This window comes from Drosophila biarmipes, chromosome X, assembly GCF_025231255.1.
Source record: "Drosophila biarmipes strain raj3 chromosome X, RU_DBia_V1.1, whole genome shotgun sequence".
Lineage (NCBI taxonomy): Eukaryota > Metazoa > Arthropoda > Insecta > Diptera > Drosophilidae > Drosophila > Drosophila biarmipes.
The window spans coordinates 16,080,290-16,099,550 of NC_066611.1; the positions used below are offsets into that span (position 1 = coordinate 16,080,290).

The window sequence follows — 19,261 nt, forward strand, 5'->3', positions numbered from 1 at the left end:
GAGAAAGGGGAAATCGCCGAGTGGTTCGGCGGTCACTCAGTGTCGTCATACGTCGGTGGTTGGGTCGCAGAGACGGGAAAACAGTCCCAAAGGAAAGCCCACCGAAACAACAAAATAACTCTCGAACTCTGGGATCTTTGTTTGGTTAACTTTTGAATAAATCATAATTATGGGAATGCTGGAATGGAAAATGTGTTTATGTCTAGCTAAGAAGCTCGAAAAGAAGCAAAATGAGTAAAGTAAATATGCAATCTTTAGTATTAAACAGAGCTTTTATTTATATCTTAAATATTTTCTATGATTATATATAAGAAAATCCAGAATGGTTCTAAAGTATGCATAACAACCTTCTTCATCTTTGATTTACATAACAAGAGAACAAGATAGTATCCCATAGACCTCCTTCCCCATTGGCCCATCATTTGCCGTCTCCAAGTTCATTAGAAATCCGTCAGCGGGAGATTGGCACACATATGGACAAGGACATATGGCCACTGGACAAGGGCCAAATTGCACTCCTTTTGTGTTCGGGAATGGATGGACTGGGGCCTCAACTGCTGGATGGGACTGGAAAGGAGCGGGAAAGTGGTCGAGAAGGACGCGGCCGAACCAAACGATGGCGACATCATTTGTCAAAACAAACTTTTTGACAAGCCGCGCATCGCAGCGAAAGTGCGTGGCCTTCCGCACACCACCCACCACCCAGCAACCACACCCACCGCCCACGCGCCACCCACTTTCACCCACTTGTGTGCGTGTGGCAAACAACAATAGCCACTCGATGGTCCACTACTGACCGGAGCGATGTTTATCATAATTATCGCCTCTCGCGAGCCGAAATCAGAGGCACATCCCCTTTTGAATCTTCAGTTTTGGTGGCCATTGCAATACCCTTTCTTTAGGTAGGTATCTTGCAGATACAACTTTGGGCAGGTACCTTACAGATACATCTTAGTTACAAGCTTATTTAGGAATTTTATAAGCACTAGCAAGTCACTGGTGTTTTATGTAATCATTATTTTATGTTATAATTTAATACACGAAAATCTCACCAGAATATATATTTTATTTATTTAAGAAATGTTTTCAAGTACCTAAAATAATATATTTTTATTTTCTATTTAAAGAATATTTTCAAAGCAATTTTAAATTCTAATCATTTCCAGTGTTTTATTTAAAAACCCCGAAATAAGAGCATTTAATATTCGCTACATAAAATCCCCTGCCTTTTTGTTTGCACTTGCATTTTCGAATGCCAAATTAATTATGTGACTTGATGCAGTGCCTGTGTCACAGTCACTTGACATTTTTCGACTCCTTGAAGCAGCCGCATCAACCACTTGCGTTTAATTCCATAGTTATCAGAACAAATTAAAATAAGCAAGCCGGAAGCGAATTGGCGAAATTGTGACACTTCAAAGGGCCTCCGAGTATCCCTTGACAGCCCCAAAAAAGAAACCCACAGCCAACCCACAAAAACTAGAGAATAAAAACAGTCGAGTTCAGTTTTGCTACAGTTTGGCAGGAGTTATTTCATCACAAACAACACAGCCGCCCAAAGTGTACCGGAAAATGGGCTTAACCCTTGTTCATAATATGTGTAACAGCTACCTGAAAATTAAAGATATTTTAGAAAATAATTATAAGCCTCTTGAAGTATTGAATTAATATGAATAATATTTTTTGTAAGACTGAAAACACACTTAGAGGGTTAAGAGCGATGGAGGGGTTGACAATACGAAGCGAGGGTGTGACTGTCCACTCGTGCAAATTATTGTGAAATACACAGGCACCGGGGAGCGGGAAAACTAGGAGAAGCCAGGGCATACTTCACCAAAAAATGAAGTCATCGAGCTGGAGATGCTGTGGCCACACGAGGGTGGGGCGGGCGATGTGAGTGTGTGCAAGGAACCCTTAATTAAATAAATTCAATATGCGCAACGGGCAGTCAAAAGCCACCCAAAAAGGAGTCCCAGCCCGGGCGCCAGCCCACCCCAAGCTGAAAACCCAAATATCGTCCCGGGCCAACTACAAAATTATATGGCGAAAATGTTCGTTGGAAATCGTCATGGATTTTAATATTTAAAAGCGTTTTCAAAAATTGTCCCCTTCCTGACTGGGAGAGAGAGAGAGTGGGTGAGTGAGCTGGCCTTAGAGGGAGGATGACAGAGAAAAGGGTTGGATGTCCAGAGGTGGCAACCGGTCTGGACATTTGCTGACCAACAGGGTCCCAGTTCAGAGGGCAAACGCATCGACTGCCACTCGCACCCCCTGCCCATGCATACACATGGGCCCCGTCCAGCTTGGTTATGTCCCAAAAGTCGACCCAGACCCAAAAAGGGAACCCAAACCCGTTCGACAGGCGGCGGCAACGTTTTGATAAGCGCCCCATGGACAGTCGCCGGGGCATCCCCAGGCCACCGCCCCAAAGCCACCCCCCAAAGCCACCGCCCCACAACCACCCACTGACCAACCAACCAACCAACCAACCAACCAGCCAGGCGAGGAAATAAAAAAGTAACAGCCCCGTCCAGGACACTCGCACACACTCTCGCCCGTCGCCAAAAAGGATATTATTTAATGAGCTACACTTAAAGCATTGGACATGGAGGGCTTCCAGCACCAACAGGGGCGGGGAACTTGAAAGGGCGCTGACCAAATCGAGTTGACCTGTTCGAGGATGTGGTGCACAGTCAGGGAAGTCTCAACTTAACTAACATATCTAGCCCTCTGATAATCAAAATATATTATATATAAATTCCAAATAAATAGAAGATATCATAATAATTACATCTATAACCAATGTATACCTAAAATAAATCACTTTCCAAAAGTTAAAATATTAATCTGTCTAATACTAAAGAATATTTAAATGCCAAATAAAAATATCTAAGTAAATTGAAGATGTCGAAATAATTATCTTTATAATCAATATATACCTTAAATAAATATATCTAAATAAATATAAATCTAAAAGTATATTTAAATGCCAAAAAAATGTCCTAAATAAATTGAAGATGTGATGTCCTAAATAATTTTGAGATTAGGTAAAGTTTAAATAGTTTGATTTAATTTAATAATAATAAGCTAAAGAAAAACATTAATCCTTGCAATTTTTTTTTAGAAATATTAAAATGCTAATCATTTTTTAGTTTAATGTTGTAGTAAATTTAATAATTAAAAGTTAGGTTTAGTTAAAAAAAATGTAGTGCCTCACTATCAAAAATCCTTTCTAATTATTATAAATTAAAATGCTAATTTTATATTACGAATTAAACTTTTTCTGGCAGTGCACGTTGATGGCTGAATATCTGGCAGTTGGGGCAGTTCGGTGCATAGTTTTCGAGTCTCGGCCGCTTGGCTTGCATATGGAATTGGAGGCTTCGCTCCTGGTCCGAGTCCAGCTCCCTGCGATTGTCCTGTGTGTCCAGCGAGCTCTGGGGTCAGGCGTGTGCGTGATTAAAAATTCAATACCGAAACGAATGCGGAATTGAACGGTAAATTAAATGAGCCAAGAGGGCAGGGGCGTACCCCAAAAAGGAAATTTTGGCATAAAACTTAAATTAATTCCAGCCAAGAGGGGGGAATTCCAGATGATAACCAAAACAGGGTTGGTCAAATCAATCTTAAAGCTTAATTATACTACTAAAGTAATATAATGATTGTGAAAAATACCATACATAAGATGGGTTTAAAATGGATTATTGCAAAATCTATTTAAAAGTATTATTTTAAGCATTGGCAAAATCATTCATAAAGCTTAAATTATAATATGAAAATAACCTTATGATAAAAAAAACAGCATTTATAAAATGCGATTAAAATGCATTTAATTATTTTAGGTTTTTTTTTAATTTCTTTTAACAATCTAATTTAATTCAGAGCGATAAATGGTAATATAACTAGTTTTTCAAATGATTTTAAGAAACAATTTAAAAATCAATCAAAAAATCTTGTAATAATGTTACTATTATTTACTGGATAATAGAAACATTTATAAATATTAATAAGATTGTACTTCCCTAAGAATAAATATTCTTTTAATACTTTTTTAATATCCTATACATCAAATGTAAAATGATAATAAAAAGGACTTGATAAAGTCCTATTATAATAATACAATTATTTGCTGAAAATCATCTATAATAGGAATTATATATTTTTGGGAATTAACTATTCTTTCAACACCTTTTAAAATACCATTTAAGTCACTCTAGACTTAAGTCAAAAGAGGGTTCTATAATTAAAATCCCGTGACCAGATTCCTCGAGCGTCTTGGGCCAGATGAGAACCCATCCTGAGACAGGCTCTTATCGTAGTGCCCACCTTGGCTGCGCCACCAGGCTGCTCCGGCCAGGAATGTTTACATAAATTCATAAAATTATTGCCATAATCAACATTATGCATTTGGAAACAAACAAAATAAAAAACCAGAAACCGCAAAAGAGTTTTCCGCCCACGGGGGTGGAAAGTGTGCTCCGTACTCTGGGATTCACGAGTATGTGCAGCCTCGTAATTATGCTCGCTTGATTTGCCAGCAACATTTTCTTTTTAATTATTTATATTTGGGGATTTTTAGGCAGTTGGCAGTAGGCATTCAAAGGACTTCCAAGGGGCAGCACTTTTCCCTCGCATGTTAGGGATGGTATTTGCATACATCTCTGGCTGCCGGAATGGCTGGCTGGCTGACTGACTGACTGACTGACAATATCTTTTTATGTTTTGGCAGCCAGCCACCCCTCCATTGGTTCGCTTTTTCGGGCATGTGTTTTATTAGGCATGTTAATTAAAAGACATGAAATGAAAATAATTAAAAATATGTATAAAAAACACACATCTGCATATGTGCGATATGTGTGTGCCTCTTAGACACCAAGGCATAAATGCTTTTATAGGGCGTATTGTATCTATGGGCACACGAGATACGGCTGTCGAACAGGTTCTCATTGGAGCAGATTGCCATTAAAAATATGTATTTAAGAGTTGCAAAGGGTATAGAGGGCTGAGTTAATGAAATATGACTTATAAGAGAGATAGTTTATTAAAAAAAGTTATAAAACAGAAACAATTTATTTTGTAAAAGTAGACAGACATTTGAAAAATATATAAAAAAATATTTTGTAAAAGTAGATAAGCATTTAAAATATATATAAAAAAATATTATATATTTAAATTAAATAAAACATCAGTTATTTAATATTTAAATTAAATAGACATTTAAAGTTGTATTTTATTCCCTACACTTCACTCTATTTTAAACAGGGTATCCATCTAGTGTCACAACTTAACCCCCTTTTGCACCCATATGTGACCATGTGTAAATTACCTTGAAGAGTGTAATGAGGGAACACGATAAGTTAAATGAATTATTAGTTGAAAAAATGTTTGATTTGCAAAAGGGTTACGGAAAAGGGGAGTTAGTCGGATTTTCCTGGGAGGCCCATCCATTTTCCCGCCACTCTCCCCCGCCAGATCGCCTTATTAACTCATTGCTGCGGTGTCAATTTACACGACAACAAGACAAAGGCTGAAATATGGCAACATTACTTGCCACCAACCACTCTTCGCTCCTTTGTCTCGAATTTCAAGGCGATGGGAAAAAAGGCCCCCCGTCCAGCAATTCCCAATTGCCGGCGTCTTAAGTGTTGCTAATAACGCCTACAACTAAAAACGGAAAACAGCTGCGGGGTCAATGAAGGGAGGGGTTTCCTGGGGGCGGAGGGTGCCATGGTTGAGCGACACTTTTAAGAAATTGCAAAGTTTTCGTAACAAAGGCAACTTGAACAATACTTTGATGCGATTTTGCGGATATTAGGTGTTAATTTTTCAAAGAGCCAACGACATTGTACGCCATCCGCGACTCACACCCCTCGGCGCTCCTGCGGCCCCATCCATTCTATTGGCCCCCCTTTATTCTTCGGCGGCCTGGCTGCCATTGCCATGGCACTCTGCCTTTTGTAATTTTAACTGCTTTTGGTTAACACTTTTACGCATTGCCAACTGTGGTGGAGGTTACTCCGTCCTCCCTCCACCATCGCCCAGCCCCGCCATCGATATCACATGGCAGTCCTAGCCCCTTTGTCTTGCTGCCAGCAAGTCATCGATGGGAAAACTTTTGGCAACTTTTTCTTGGCTCGCTTTTTTGTATATATTTTAATTGCCCCCAGAGGGGGGATTCGAGCGTGGTGGGTGGTGCTGAAACAAGCGCTGAGTTACTGTTCTGTCAACGGAGTGGGGCATGCCATTTATTGAGCACTTTAGCCTTTCATCGATGCTTTCAGCCGAAATTATTTTGCTCATTTTAATTATTATAACCGCCAAATACAGACCGGCAACAACAATGGAACAATGCCATTGTGAGTGGGTGGCCGGGCGGTTGGGTGGCCCTCCCCCTACTTGCAAGTGCCGCCAAAACACAAATTTTAACGGTTATGCCACGACGAAAAAGGGTCGGCCCAACGAGAGGAGTCCTTTGGCCCCATTTTGTTGTTGTTGCTGGTGATTTGGGGGCGATCGTTCAGTGGGCGGGGCCATTTTGCGGTGACGTCCCCGAAGACGTCTTCCCCAGAACCGCCAGACTGAAGACAAACTGTCTTGTAGCTAAGAGTGCGAACGGGAAAGTGGGCACAAACAGCACTAGAAGAGCAGAAACTTTAAGTCTTATGCAGTTCCATTCGATAAAGATATGGACAAAATACCGTATAAGCAACACACGGCGGTAAAAGCTTAAGTTTATAAAAAAAAGCCCCACGTTGGGCGCCAAATGAATGTTACATTTGACTAAAAAATTGAATTAGGTTATACACATAGGGCTTTATTGTTTTTCAAGTCAAAACAACTATACAATACACGTTGTTAATTTTTTTCCGACCTGGAGCTAATACCTGGAACATTCTGAGGGATCGAAGCGATGTGCATTTGCTTCTATGTCGTAATCGCCCTGGTCATCCTGCTCGTCATTGTGGTCGCATCCATGAACTTAACCCGCAAATGAGTAAAAATCCCAGGAATGGAGTTCAAGTTCGACTTAACCAACTAGTGGAATAAACAATGTTGCTGCCACTTAACCCTTGATTCACTAGTTTTTGCCCTGTAACTATTTTTCGGTATTAGATAGCCGGCAAGTTTTTGGTGTTTTATTACTGTAAACATTTGCATACAAGACTGCTCTCGCCGCTCCTCGCTGGTTACTATAATTAACTGAATATTTATTACTGCGGTAGATAAAATGTTATGCGGCTATTATTTTAGTTTTACGGCCAACCAAGAAGCCAACAAGCCAACAGGCAAACCCGGCTAACTGAGCTTAAGCCTCAGACGGAACATGAACATGGCAGGCCACCAAAGTGGCGGCTCGTACATGAATATGCAATCCGAGCCAAAATGCAACAAAGGCGAAACCCCCCAGGTTTGGCCACGTGTGCCAGGCCACCTGAACCACCTCCTGGCCATCGCCACCTCCATGGATAAATCCAGCCAAGATACACCTAAGCCATTGAACAGGCGGCGCCAATTAGACCCACGAAAGGTTCGTTTTAGGGGTTTTAGGCGATGATGTAGGAAGAGTGACGGTCGAAAAGCTAATAAAGAAGACATTTCGGTTTCACATTTAGTTCACATTTATTTTTTTAATCCTTAAAAATTATACATATCTTACAGATTCGTTGCTAGAGCTTAGACATATTCCTAACGACTTATACTTATCCTTAATTATTTTACTTATTTTTTATATATGCTAATTAACCATACATATCTTACAGATTTGTTGTTGATTCGACTTATCCTTATCCTTAATTATTTTATTAATTTTCTACATATCCAAATAATAAATAATTTGAGAGACTATAAAAGCCAGAATATTGCCAAGTTGGCAACACAATCTCTGGTACAGGATTATCCGGCCCGGGAGGTGAAACAATCGCTAATTGTTTTAGGACCTTCGCTCCAGATGCGGAGGCAGTAAGGTGTGAAATTCCAGACCGGGTTTCGACTTTTCGCTCGCGGCACAAAACTTTTTAGCCAGCCAGGCGAAAATTACGCATACGCCGCGTTGTCTTACGCCAAAGAAGAGGGGGCAAAAGCGAATATAACTCATACGCCACGTAGCAGCTGTCGGGTAATTATAATCATTTAATGAAGAGCCCTGTTAGGCGAGTTATGAGAGCTTCACTAATATACGCAAATCTCGCGCCCACTCAGCAATTGATCTATAATGATTCAATACACAATGTGCGATGGTTTTGTGCATCCAAATTTAATTGCCGTCTGTCGCACATGGAAAACAATTTCGCCCAATTTCACACCATGGCTAAAAACCAGATTCGTATTAATTGCGAGTTTCGTAATGATGATTTGACACGCTCGGCTGATTTAATCGGGGACCTATAAAAGCGGCGAGCACAGCTCAAATGGGCCACAGTAAACATCTGGACATTTGAGAAGATGCATCTGAACCTGAAATATTTCATTGGTCTGCTGTTGGTGCTGCTCTGCAGCTCTTTTGCGGTGAGTTCGTTCTCTTGCCTGTCTAATATGTAACTAATACTTAAGCGGTGTACCTTCAGATGGCCTTCCCCCAGGGGCCCTGTGGTCCACCACCAAGTGGCCCGCCTCCCTCGGGTCCTCCGCCATCGGGTCGTCCACCTGGCGGTCCCTGCGGACCTCCGCCTTCGACCACGGCTTCCTCCGGTTAAATGGGTGCTGACATCCGATTCCCGGCTCCAATCCCGCTTCATAAGGCTACGACGCGTCACATAGGACAATTCCTTAGCTAAGTCTCTTTTTTTTCGACAATCAATTCAAAAATATATATATGTGTGTATGATTTGCTAAATCTCCGCAGCTTTTCCTGGGGGCTCTTACTTCGGGGAGCTCAAATATAGATTTTATTAAAATCCATCAGTAATATAAACAATTTTTGCTAATAATTTGGTCAAATCTGCCTTCAAAACAGTTTAAAGAATATTAAACTCCTGATAGTATTGAGCCTTTTTTGCGCTGAGCGGGTACTAGGTTCACATCTTCGACAAGCTCCTCCTTGCACTTGTGGTAAAAAGCGTAGGCCACAATCCAGAAGTAAATGCTCAAAACTATACAAAAAATAGTTGAAAACAAATAAAACATACGGACTGGCTGCTTTCACTTACGCAGGCCGCTGATGGTGAGGACTATATCAATAATATCTGCATTCCAAACCATAATTTCGGCCACCAAAAAAGCGGGAAAAAGCAAAATGTGTATACAGCTTATGAAAAGATAAATAAATACCAGAGCAGATGCTTTCTGGAAACGTAGAAAGGCATTGCTAACCAGAGTAAACTTAAGGAAAAGTCTTTAGCTCACTAGAAAAGAGGCCACGAACAGCATCAGGCAGCCCACGAAGTGCAGTATCTCCATAACTCTGTATACAACCACGAGGATTCCTTCAAAGGAATCGCAGCAGGGTTCCGCGCTTCTCAGGGGAACGCCAAGAAGTTCAAAGAATACCAAAATCAGAGCACTGATCATGCAACCGACTTGCAGGGAAATCACGAAGCAGCACTTTCTCAAACGACACCTCATGGTTGTAGATTTCGGTGACTTTCAATGCAGAGACTCTTTGTTAAATACACTAAAAAAATATACAATAAATAAGGTCTCTAGAACTGAATTACGCATATGCAGTACGCCTTAAAGTTGCCAAGTTAGTACATATATCTGAATTTTTGGGACCCAGATTTTCGCAGAAATGCTGCTTTTTTGGTGGTTTTGATCGTAGTTTAGCCAAATGAAGGCGTACAGCGAAAAGAGCTACTGTTTTGAGCAGCAGGCGTCCTCTGCTAACGATCCCCATCACTTTGGGGAAAATTTAATTTTTGAAAAAAAAATTCATTTTTTGCAAGGGGGTGGATCAGAATTTTTTAAAATTCCGATTTCGGCCAAAAATGAGATTTTTTAGTGGTTTTTTGATCGTAGTTTAGCCAAATGAAGGCGTACAGCGAAAAGAGCTACTGTTTTGAGCAGCAGGCGTCCTCTGCTAACGATCCCCATCACTTTGGGGAAAATTTAATTTTTGAAAATTTTTTTCATTTTTTGTAAGGGGGTGGATCAGAATTTTTTGAAATTCCGATTTTGGACAAAAAATGAGATTTTTTAGTGGTTTTTTGATCGTAGTTTAGCCAAATAAAGGCGTACAGCGAAAAGAGCTACTGTTTTGAGCAGCAGGCGTCCTCTGCTAACGATCCCCATCACTTTGGGGAAAATTTAATTTTTGAAAATTTTTTTCATTTTTTGCAAGGGGGTGGATCAGAATTTTTTAAAATTCCGATTTCGGCCAAAAATGAGATTTTTTAGTGGTCTTTTGATCGTAGTTTAGCCAAATGAAGGCGTACAGCGAAAAGAGCTACTGTTTTGAGCAGCAGGCGTCCTGTGCTAACGATCCCCATCACTTTGGGGAAAATTTAATTTTTGAAAAAAAAATTCATTTTTTGCAAGGGGGTGGATCAGAATTTTTTAAAATTCCGATTTCGGCCAAAAATGAGATTTTTTAGTGGTTTTTTGATCGTAGTTTAGCCAAATGAAGGCGTACAGCGAAAAGAGCTACTGTTTTGAGCAGCAGGCGTCCTGTGCTAACGATCCCCATCACTTTGGGGAAAATTTAATTTTTGAAAAAAAAATTCATTTTTTGCAAGGGGGTGGATCAGAATTTTGTGAAATCCCGATTTTGGCCAAAAAATGAGATTTTTTAGTGGTTTTTTGATCGTAGTTTAGCCAAATGAAGGCTTACAGCGAATAGAGCTACTGTTTTGAGCAGCAGGCGTCCTCTGCTAACGATCCCCATCACTTTGGGGAAAATTTAATTTTTGAAAAAAATTTTCATTTTTTGCAAGGGGGTGGATCAGAATTTTTTGAAATTCCGATTTTGGCCAAAAAATGAGATTTTTTAGTGGTTTTTTGATCGTAGTTTAGCCAAATGAAGGCTTACAGCGAATAGAGCTACTGTTTTGAGCAGCAGGCGTCCTCTGCTAACGATCCCCATCACTTTGGGGAAAATTTAATTTTTGAAAAAAATTTTCATTTTTTGCAAGGGGGTGGATCAGAATTTTTTGAAATTCCAAAAAATGAGATTTTTTAGTGGTTTTTTGATCGTAGTTTAGCCAAATGAAGGCTTACAGCGAATAGAGCTACTGTTTTGAGCAGCAGGCGTCCTCTGCTAACGATCCCCATCACTTTGGGGAAAATTTAATTTTTGAAAAAAATTTTCATTTTTTGCAAGGGGGTGGATCAGAATTTTTTGAAATTCCAAAAAATGAGATTTTTTAGTGGTTTTTTGATCGTAGTTTAGCCAAATGAAGGCGTACAGCGAAAAGAGCTACTGTTTTGAGCAGCAGGCGTCCTCTGCTAACGATCCCCATCACTTTGGGGATGGGGGAAATGAGATTTTTTAGTGGGAGAGATTTTTTGACCAAAATCGGAATTTTAAAAAATTCTGATCCACCCCCTTGCAAAAAATGAAAATTTTTTTCAAAAATTAAATTTTCCCCAAAGTGATGGGGATCGTTAGCAGAGGACGCCTGCTGCTCAAAACAGTAGCTCTTTTCGCTGTACGCCTTCATTTGGCTAAACTACGATCAAAAAACCACTAAAAAATCACATTTTTTGGCCAAAATCGGAGTTTCAAAAAATTCTGATCCACCCCCTTGCAAAAAATGAAAATTTTTTTCAAAAATTAAATGTACCCCAAAGTGATGGGGATCGTTAGCAGAGGACGCCTGCTGCTCAAAACAGTAGCTCTTTTCGCTGTACGCCTTCATTTGGCTAAACTACGATCAAAAAACCACTAAAAAATCACATTTGTTGGCCAAAATCGGAGTTTCAAAAAATTCTGATCCACCCCCTTGCAAAAAATGAAAATTTTTTTCAAAAATTAAATTTTCCCCAAAGTGATGGGCATGTTCGAGAACTGAATTCTATTTTCAGTCCCAATATTTTCAGCTAGCAAGTGTGTCACCATTTGCCGTCTGCATCAATTTTTCCGCTCTGCGCCGCAACTTTCCCGCTGGAGCTTCGGTATTCCCCAGTCAATATGCAACTGGCTGATGAGGAATTCGCCCGGCTTTCCGCAATCCGTCCTCCCATTTTCCCATTTCCCGACACAGCCCGCTCGTCTGTTTTGCATATTTTCCGAACTTTGGCTAGTGGCTTGTACAATGAGTAAAAGGAAAATTTCGCAGACTTTCGAGACTGTAAAATATTACACCACCCCGTCGAAGCACCCGCCAGTCGATATTAAAAAAGATAAAGTTTTATTAGTTGTGCGGTGAAAATGGGCGCGGGAAGGGGAGGGCGGGCGAGATATAATAAAAGTAATAAAAGAAAATATGCAACACACACAGGCACGAACACAAATGAAGATGCAGATGAAGTTGAAATGTAAATTTCGTCCGAATGGAAAGTTCCGTTTCAATGATTGCAAACGGAAGCGGAAAATGCCGGGCCCCTCGGAAAATGCCGCCCACCAATCTGCAGCCCGATTCCCTCGTGGGGAATGAATGGCAAATGAAACGCAAGTAAATACGATAAATAAATGTTTAAATAAATAAGTAAATAAATATGTGGACAGTCGGCAGCAGGAAACGGGCCCAGCAATGCTGGCCAAAAGGCACCGAGGGGGCCAAAAAGTCCAAATGTAATAATTAAATTGCATTTTGCGTCTGCGGCCAAACAAAATGGCGGCATCGTTCGAACAACTGAGTGTGTGTGCGGTCGTAAATGGGGGATTTAAGTAAGGACTAGCTGAATACCCTGTAAAACCAGTAAATATATATTTTTTTGAAATCTTTTAATAAGCTTTTGAAACCAAAAAGGGAGTAAAAACTAGCCAAAAAGGATGGGAAATGGAAACAAGTAAGCTAAAAAATATTTGAAATATTTTATGGCAGTGCCAAAAATGCACAAATGGTGTCTGTCTACTGTGAGTTGGCCCATCCAAGACTCCCCCGATGCCCAGCATGGATATTTATATGCCTTGTCCGCAATCATTGGTTCACATAAACACACGAGCCCGGCATTTATACTTTTTCCCCTCTGATTTTTCACTCTGTCCTTATTTCTTTCTCCAGATTCCAGCACTCGTAATTTACAATATTACGGCCTCGGTGGCGCTGATTGTGCGCATCAATTGCCGGCCCTCGTGTATGGGAAAAGGCTTAAATTTATTTATCATTCAATTAAATATTTAAAATACCAAAAAATGCTTTCACCGCCAGCCAACTTATTTAAATTTCCACGCCCACACACACGCACACACTGGCCGCACACCTTTAATATTGAAATTGAAATCATAAATAAATGAGAAAATTTGCGTTGGTTGGCCAAACCGAGTTTTCCCCGGGAAATGCCGCTGGGGGTGGTGGAAAATTGTGGGCGGTTTGTTTATTTTCGCCGTGTATGCGTAATGTGTGCAAGTGCGATTCGCATTCGCTGTAAATTTTATTGTTATATGTATATATTTATGCCCGCATATGCGCGTGTTTTTTTGCCGTGTATTTTTCCTGCATCGCTGCAATGTTTGTAAAATTAATTGACATTTTATTTGTTAATTAATTGTTATGGCCGCGGTGTTGTTGTTGTTCGGTTGGCCCGGCCGAGAGTTCACAGCTTTTGGCCCGGTCCAAAATGGCCAAATGACCAAATGGCCAAATGGCTTTTCATTATTGTTATTACAAATGCCGCGGTCATTATTATTTGCTCGTTAAGCGCACCTCCGCAGCACCCGCTTTGTTCAAATGCAATGCATTTGTAATTTAGTTTTGTAGTTTTAATTGCAAAAACTGTTAATTTTCTGATAATTTATTTATGCATTTATTTATGTTTAGCCGCGGAATACGTTTGGATAAATTGGAAAAGGCTGTGCGGGGATCTGGGGCCTTAAGTTCCATGTGGAAAATAATTATATATATTATATGAAAATATATATAGGATTATTCTGACCTGATTGATTTTTAAGGGCAACTATATTAAGATCTAGATGGATTATATCTAAGAACTTGCTTGTGGGGAAGTGGAAGATACATATCCCGGGGAAAAGCCGAATTTCCTAGGCTGCAATCGCGGCCAAGGCGAGCCATCAATGTTTACAACTTTAAATACCAGCAGGAAGTAACTTAGGAATTCAGGATCAGCTCCCCTAGAGCAACATTTCGAATGGCAATAAGAAAAAAGTCATAACAAAATTTTACGACAACTTTGGCGGCGTTCTCATTTCGCTGTTGGTCCGCCAAAAAAAAAAGGAGGAGGCATAAGGATGGGTTTTGGGGATACGAGATGCGGGATTCGGGATGCGGATGGATATGGATGGACTGAACTGGATGCAAAATGCAAAACAAAGGGAAAATTACCGAGACACCGGGAGAAGCGGCGTATTCTAATGGCCGCCATCCCGCTGGGCCCGCTCTTTTTATACCATCCTCGCGGAGTGGGGGGCATATAATAATCATCTATATTCATGGATTAGGATTCAATTTTTATGCCACACGCGAGAAGGTGAAACGCAAGACCTGTGCGGGCACAATGAGGGTTAAATTGAAAATAAAGCGTTAGCCGAAGAGGAGAAGACACGGATACCAAAAAATACGGCCAGCGGGGGAGTGGGAAAATTATTCAAAAATTTATGCAAGAAAATATTACCAAAGAGCTAATAATTTTCTCCATCCATCGTTGCCGAAAAGGTGGCAAGGCGCCGCGTGGGGGCCGCCGGGGGGTGGTGTGGGTGGAGTGGGCGGTCTCTGCCTTACCCCGGGTATTGTATTAATGAATAATATCGCGGCTAAGGCGAAGGCGAAACGCGTTCTTCTCTTTTTCATTTTTTTTTCTGTGGCACGCCACAGGGGTTAATAAGTAATCTGCATTTTTTGACATTTATTTATGTCTTCAAATATGTGCGAGGAGTCGTTGTTCCTCTTTTTATCGCGGGGCCAAAGAGCAAGGGAAATCTAACAGCTGTTCAAAGTGTCATTAGAGCGAAATATGCCCGCGATGTGGCCCCATCTTTAATTTTCATCTCCTCCGAAAATGGGAATGGTACGCAAGGATATGCATATACTTATTGCTGGGCCTCCTCAATCCTTATTGTTTCCATTTGATTAGCAGGGAGTGTAATAGGTGGGGGTATTGCTGGGGCTATTATAGATATAATACACTCGATTACAGGTTGAAGGATATTTTTAACATTTTATCAACATTTTATTAAAGGTTAAAAATATTTCCATATGCAACTTTTTCAATTTTAATTTTTTTGATTAGCAGAAAATAAAAGGCATTCGAACTTTTTAGATTTTTATAAATAAAAGTATCTTCAGATACTTTTAAAATCGAATTAAGAAATAATTTTGTATGTGACTTTCTCAATTTAAATCTTTTTCGTTTGAATTTTATAAATAAAGTATCTTGTGTTCAAAGCTTAGATACATCTAAAATTTCCTATAAGCAACTAGCTCAATTTTAATCTTTTTTGTTTGAGAAATAAAAAGCCGTATAATTTGAAGAAATTGTACAAATAAAGGATCTTTCTTTCAAAGTTCAGTTACTTCCAAAATCGTTAAAAAAATAATCTATATTAATATTAAAATACATTGATTATATAGATTAGCTGAGAATATAAGTTCATGTAACTATAAATTATAAAATATCTAGAATATACTACTGAATGTTGGAATATTTTCTCAATGAATAGCTAAAACTAACTAAATATTTATAAATATTTAACTATATAAGTACAAATATTAACACACATAAGTTAGGAACATAAAAGTTTAGCTACATTGTGGTAATGGGCGGTGGGCGTGACATCGGACCTTAGTTACCTACGTGTCTGCACAAATCTATATTTACGATTATGGAGGTTTATGGATGTGGCTTCCTTGACGTTTTAGTGTCATTCAGCGTTGGGCTGTAAAGGGCGGCGAAAGGGGGGATGGGGTGGTGCTTGGGGGCGGTGGTGGAGCAGTCCTAATGACAAATGCCTATATGAAATGGTCACACACGCAAGGACCTTACCCCTACCTCCGCGCCTCTTGCTTTCGCCGGCTCTGGTGAAAGTGAAATTGCCATAAAAAGTGAAAGGCAACGGGGGAACTCAAAGGGGAGGTGGCGTTACAGGGGGCGTTTGTGGGTGGTGCTCACATGTCAAGGTAATTTGGGCGCACTTTTTGCACTCGCCTCGTTTTATGGGCGAATTCAAATAGTTCTTGGGGCCACGCCCACACGCACACACATATGTAATTACTTAGTTTATTATATTGCAAGTATCCAAGTGGACCAGCAACTACGCCACTGTAAGCCCCTCTTCTAACTATTTTTTTTGGTACCCCCCTCTGGAAAGGCCCTTCCCTCTTTTATAGTTTGGCAAATCGTAAAAACTTTTACAACATTTACATGCAAGGCGAAATTTAGGGGAGGGGCGGCAGGCCAGGGTTGCCCTGTGTGCCAGAGTTGTCGCCGCAAAAGTTTGCACTACAGTTGCGCTCTCTATTTGTCTTTTGCCTCCAGTTTTAGCCAACGCCATACCACGTTTTGCCGGCAATTTTCCGCCCACTTTTCCACAGACGATGCTTTTTCAATTACTCAGGTCTGGCCCCTTGGAAAACCCGCCGCCCCCCTGGCCAATTGAGTCGCCACTTAAGTCGCCTGACCAAAAAATCATTAACTATTTTAATTTCAGTTTGCAAATTCCATGCAATTTAAATTCGGAATGGCAGGGCGTGGCTCTAACCCCTTTTTCTCTACGATTGTGTGTGTGTGTGTGTGTGCTCTTTGGCCAAAATGCTAAGCAAATACAATTAAAGCGTCTAAGAAAAAAGCCAATAATTAAAAATGCACAAAACCAAAAGTGAACACTGCCCTTCAAAAAGAAGGACTAAAATCTTTCGCAGAACTTGGAGAAAGGGAAATTGAAGGCAGTCGACTGGATGGCAAAGAGTCCAAAGTAAACTCATTTGTTGGCTTAGCTGAGGAGTTCGGAAATTCGCAGCCAGTACTCCGAAAACTTCAAATGGCATTTCAATGCCCGTTCTTAAAGTTGCAAATTGATTTTAAGCAAGGAGTTTCAATGATACATCAATGTCTGGAGATTTAAAATCACTTTAAGTAAAAACACTAAAACTGCATAAAAGTATGCTACAGAAAAGGTGTTATTGTATATGATAAACATTCTGTAGCATACTTTTCGACATTTTTATTGGTGATTCCAAACTTCTGCCTTTTGTAAAGTCTAATTTCGTTATGCTTTTGGGTAAACCTTTAGAGGAAAGAATTTCTCCAGTTCTTTCTTTACCTTTTGAAATTTTCCATAATTTTTCCGCCTCCTTTTTCCGGCTAATCTAATCGAAGGCGGACATCGACGGCTTTCCGTTGAGGTGGCCCAAAAAACAATCGAGGTGGGCCAGCAAAACGGAAGCGTGCGCAAACACGGAAAAGGACACGGCATATTTTCCACGCAGTTACTTGCGTTAATTTCCACAGCATAAAGCACTGGCAAACAAGAACAAAATAGACAAAAGGCTTCTACAGGGGGAAAAGCGAGGAAAATACAACAAAAAAAAGGGTCGCCGGTCGCTTCCGTTTTGTCTCACGCGTTTTTATTTACTTGGCGCGTTTTTCTCATTATTTTGGTCAGGTGGCTTGAGGTTTTCAATCCTTTTTTTCCGTCGTCCTGCCAGCTATTTTTATGTTGCATACTTTCCGGTGCGGTTAGCTGGAGGGTCACAAAAGCCGACCGAATGGTAATAATTTAAAATTAAAATTTTCTTTTCTGCTGCTGTCCCGCCGCTTAATCGGATAATGCGAATTTTTGTAATCGAAGTTTGTCGAGTCCTTGTAGTTGGGCTTACTCCTTTCTTCCTCCCTGAATTTTCCTCCTTAACATTTAAGTGCCCTTCCAAGGGGGTATCTCATCTCTTAGGGACTTTGTTAGGCAGTTTTTAATTTTATATATATTATTCCATAAAATAAAGTAGCTCTAAGTTTTAAGTTTTAAGTTTTAAGTTTTGTTTTTTATTTTCTCTTTTTAACCCTTCCTTTCGTTCTTTTTATAAAGTGGAAGGGTATTTCCACCTCGACCTTCGAAAACCCTTCACTCCTGCTCGCTTCCTACTAAGTTTACTTTGGTGTACATGACTTGAGTCAATATATGCAGTATTTTATGAAAAGTTAACCCTTTTCTCGATTTGCATGTCGCGGCACAGACGACCCCGGGAACCACCGCCTCCCCACCCACCAGCGACTTTTGTTTTAATGTCAGCGACGTCGCTGCTCAATTGTCTAACATTATCTGATTTAGCGTTTAATGCTTAACCCTTGCCGACACACGCTTCGGAAAAAGTTGAGAAAAAAAGAGCCCAGAAAATAGAACACCAACGGGCCCGGCACACACAGAGGCGCAAGGATAACGAATTAAAAAATTAAAAATCGAAAGGCAACGACGACAACGAGACGACAACAAAAGGTGGAAAAAAAGAGAAGTGAACCGAAAGGGGTGAAATGTGATTAGGCCACGGGGCTGGTGGGTGGTTGGGCGGCTGGGTGGCTGGGTGGTTTTCCCTGATATACCGCCGCTGATTAGGCAGCGCTCCGGGGGAAAAATCGAGGGGTTGGGGGCGAAAGCATAATTAAAACTCGCAGCGCCGTGTAATAAATGCCAAGGCAGGCACAGCCAATAAATAGCAACAAGAAAGGAGAGACAGGATGCGGCGCTGGATGGCAGCAACCCTTTTTCCTTTTTCCGGGGGCCGCCCGGCCACCAACCCTCGGAATAAAAGAAACAATCGAATTTTAATCAATTCGCACACCGTCCTCGTCATTTGCATTTGCATCTCGGCGGCTTTGTCTCTAGGCAACCAGGCGTCCATCCAGAGGAACACAAGCCCCGGCAACCCAGAACTCCGGTTCACTTCACTCGAGTCCCCAAGAACTCAAGAACTGTTGTGCTCTATGGGTCTAATTCCGATCCCCCGATTATTTCACGCCCTCGAAACCCAAAGTCCTCGAGGGCCAGCTCTTGAGAACCTAAAGGGGGTCTAATTGGGAATGGAAATCAATGGTATATCAGTATTCAAGGAGCGAAGTTCGTTGTTTTCAAAGCGGGTTTTAAGGGATTCATTGGTTGAGGATAGCTGTTTTATCAGGATAATTTTAATAAATCATATATGATATAAGAACATCCTTTATATTATTTCCTAGGGCAGCTTTTCAAGGCTTATATTGGTTAGAGGTAGTTGCTTTATCA

The 19,261-nt window shown here is 40.6% G+C and overlaps 2 protein-coding genes across 2 annotated transcripts; one reads left to right on the forward strand and one right to left on the reverse strand.

Annotated features, from left to right (window-relative positions):
- Positions 1 to 8,398: 8,398 nt before the first annotated feature.
- LOC108022004 (proline, histidine and glycine-rich protein 1) lies at positions 8,399 to 8,833 on the forward strand. Its single transcript, XM_017090843.3, has 2 exons — positions 8,399 to 8,505; positions 8,565 to 8,833. The coding sequence occupies exons 1-2, from the start codon at positions 8,443 to 8,445 to the stop codon at positions 8,691 to 8,693; spliced, it is 192 nt and encodes a 63-aa protein (XP_016946332.1). The 5' UTR covers positions 8,399 to 8,442; the 3' UTR covers positions 8,694 to 8,833.
- Positions 8,778 to 9,599, reverse strand: LOC108022003 (uncharacterized). The gene is made up of 3 exons (XM_017090841.3): positions 9,343 to 9,599; positions 9,147 to 9,282; positions 8,778 to 9,089 (listed from the first exon to the last, which is right to left on the reverse strand). Exons 1-3 carry the CDS (start codon positions 9,559 to 9,561, stop codon positions 8,965 to 8,967), a joined length of 480 nt encoding a protein of 159 aa, XP_016946330.1. The 5' UTR covers positions 9,562 to 9,599; the 3' UTR covers positions 8,778 to 8,964.
- Between the last annotated feature and the right edge of the window lie 9,662 nt (positions 9,600 to 19,261).

What these genes read in the sequence shown, in the direction of transcription:
- LOC108022004 (XM_017090843.3), top strand. Translation starts at nt 8,443, where the DNA reads ATGCATCTGAACCTGAAATATTTCATTGGTCTGCTGTTGGTGCTGCTC. An exon ending in TGCTCTGCAGCTCTTTTGCG is followed by an intron (nt 8,506 to 8,564) that starts GTGAGTTCGTTC and finishes GTGTACCTTCAG; the next exon opens with ATGGCCTTCCCCCAGGGGCC.
- LOC108022003 (XM_017090841.3), bottom strand. Translation starts at nt 9,561, where the DNA reads ATGAGGTGTCGTTTGAGAAAGTGCTGCTTCGTGATTTCCCTGCAAGTC. An exon ending in TGTTCGTGGCCTCTTTTCTA is followed by an intron (nt 9,283 to 9,342) that starts GTGAGCTAAAGA and finishes CTACGTTTCCAG; the next exon opens with AAAGCATCTGCTCTGGTATT. An exon ending in CCTCACCATCAGCGGCCTGC is followed by an intron (nt 9,090 to 9,146) that starts GTAAGTGAAAGC and finishes TTTTTTGTATAG; the next exon opens with TTTTGAGCATTTACTTCTGG.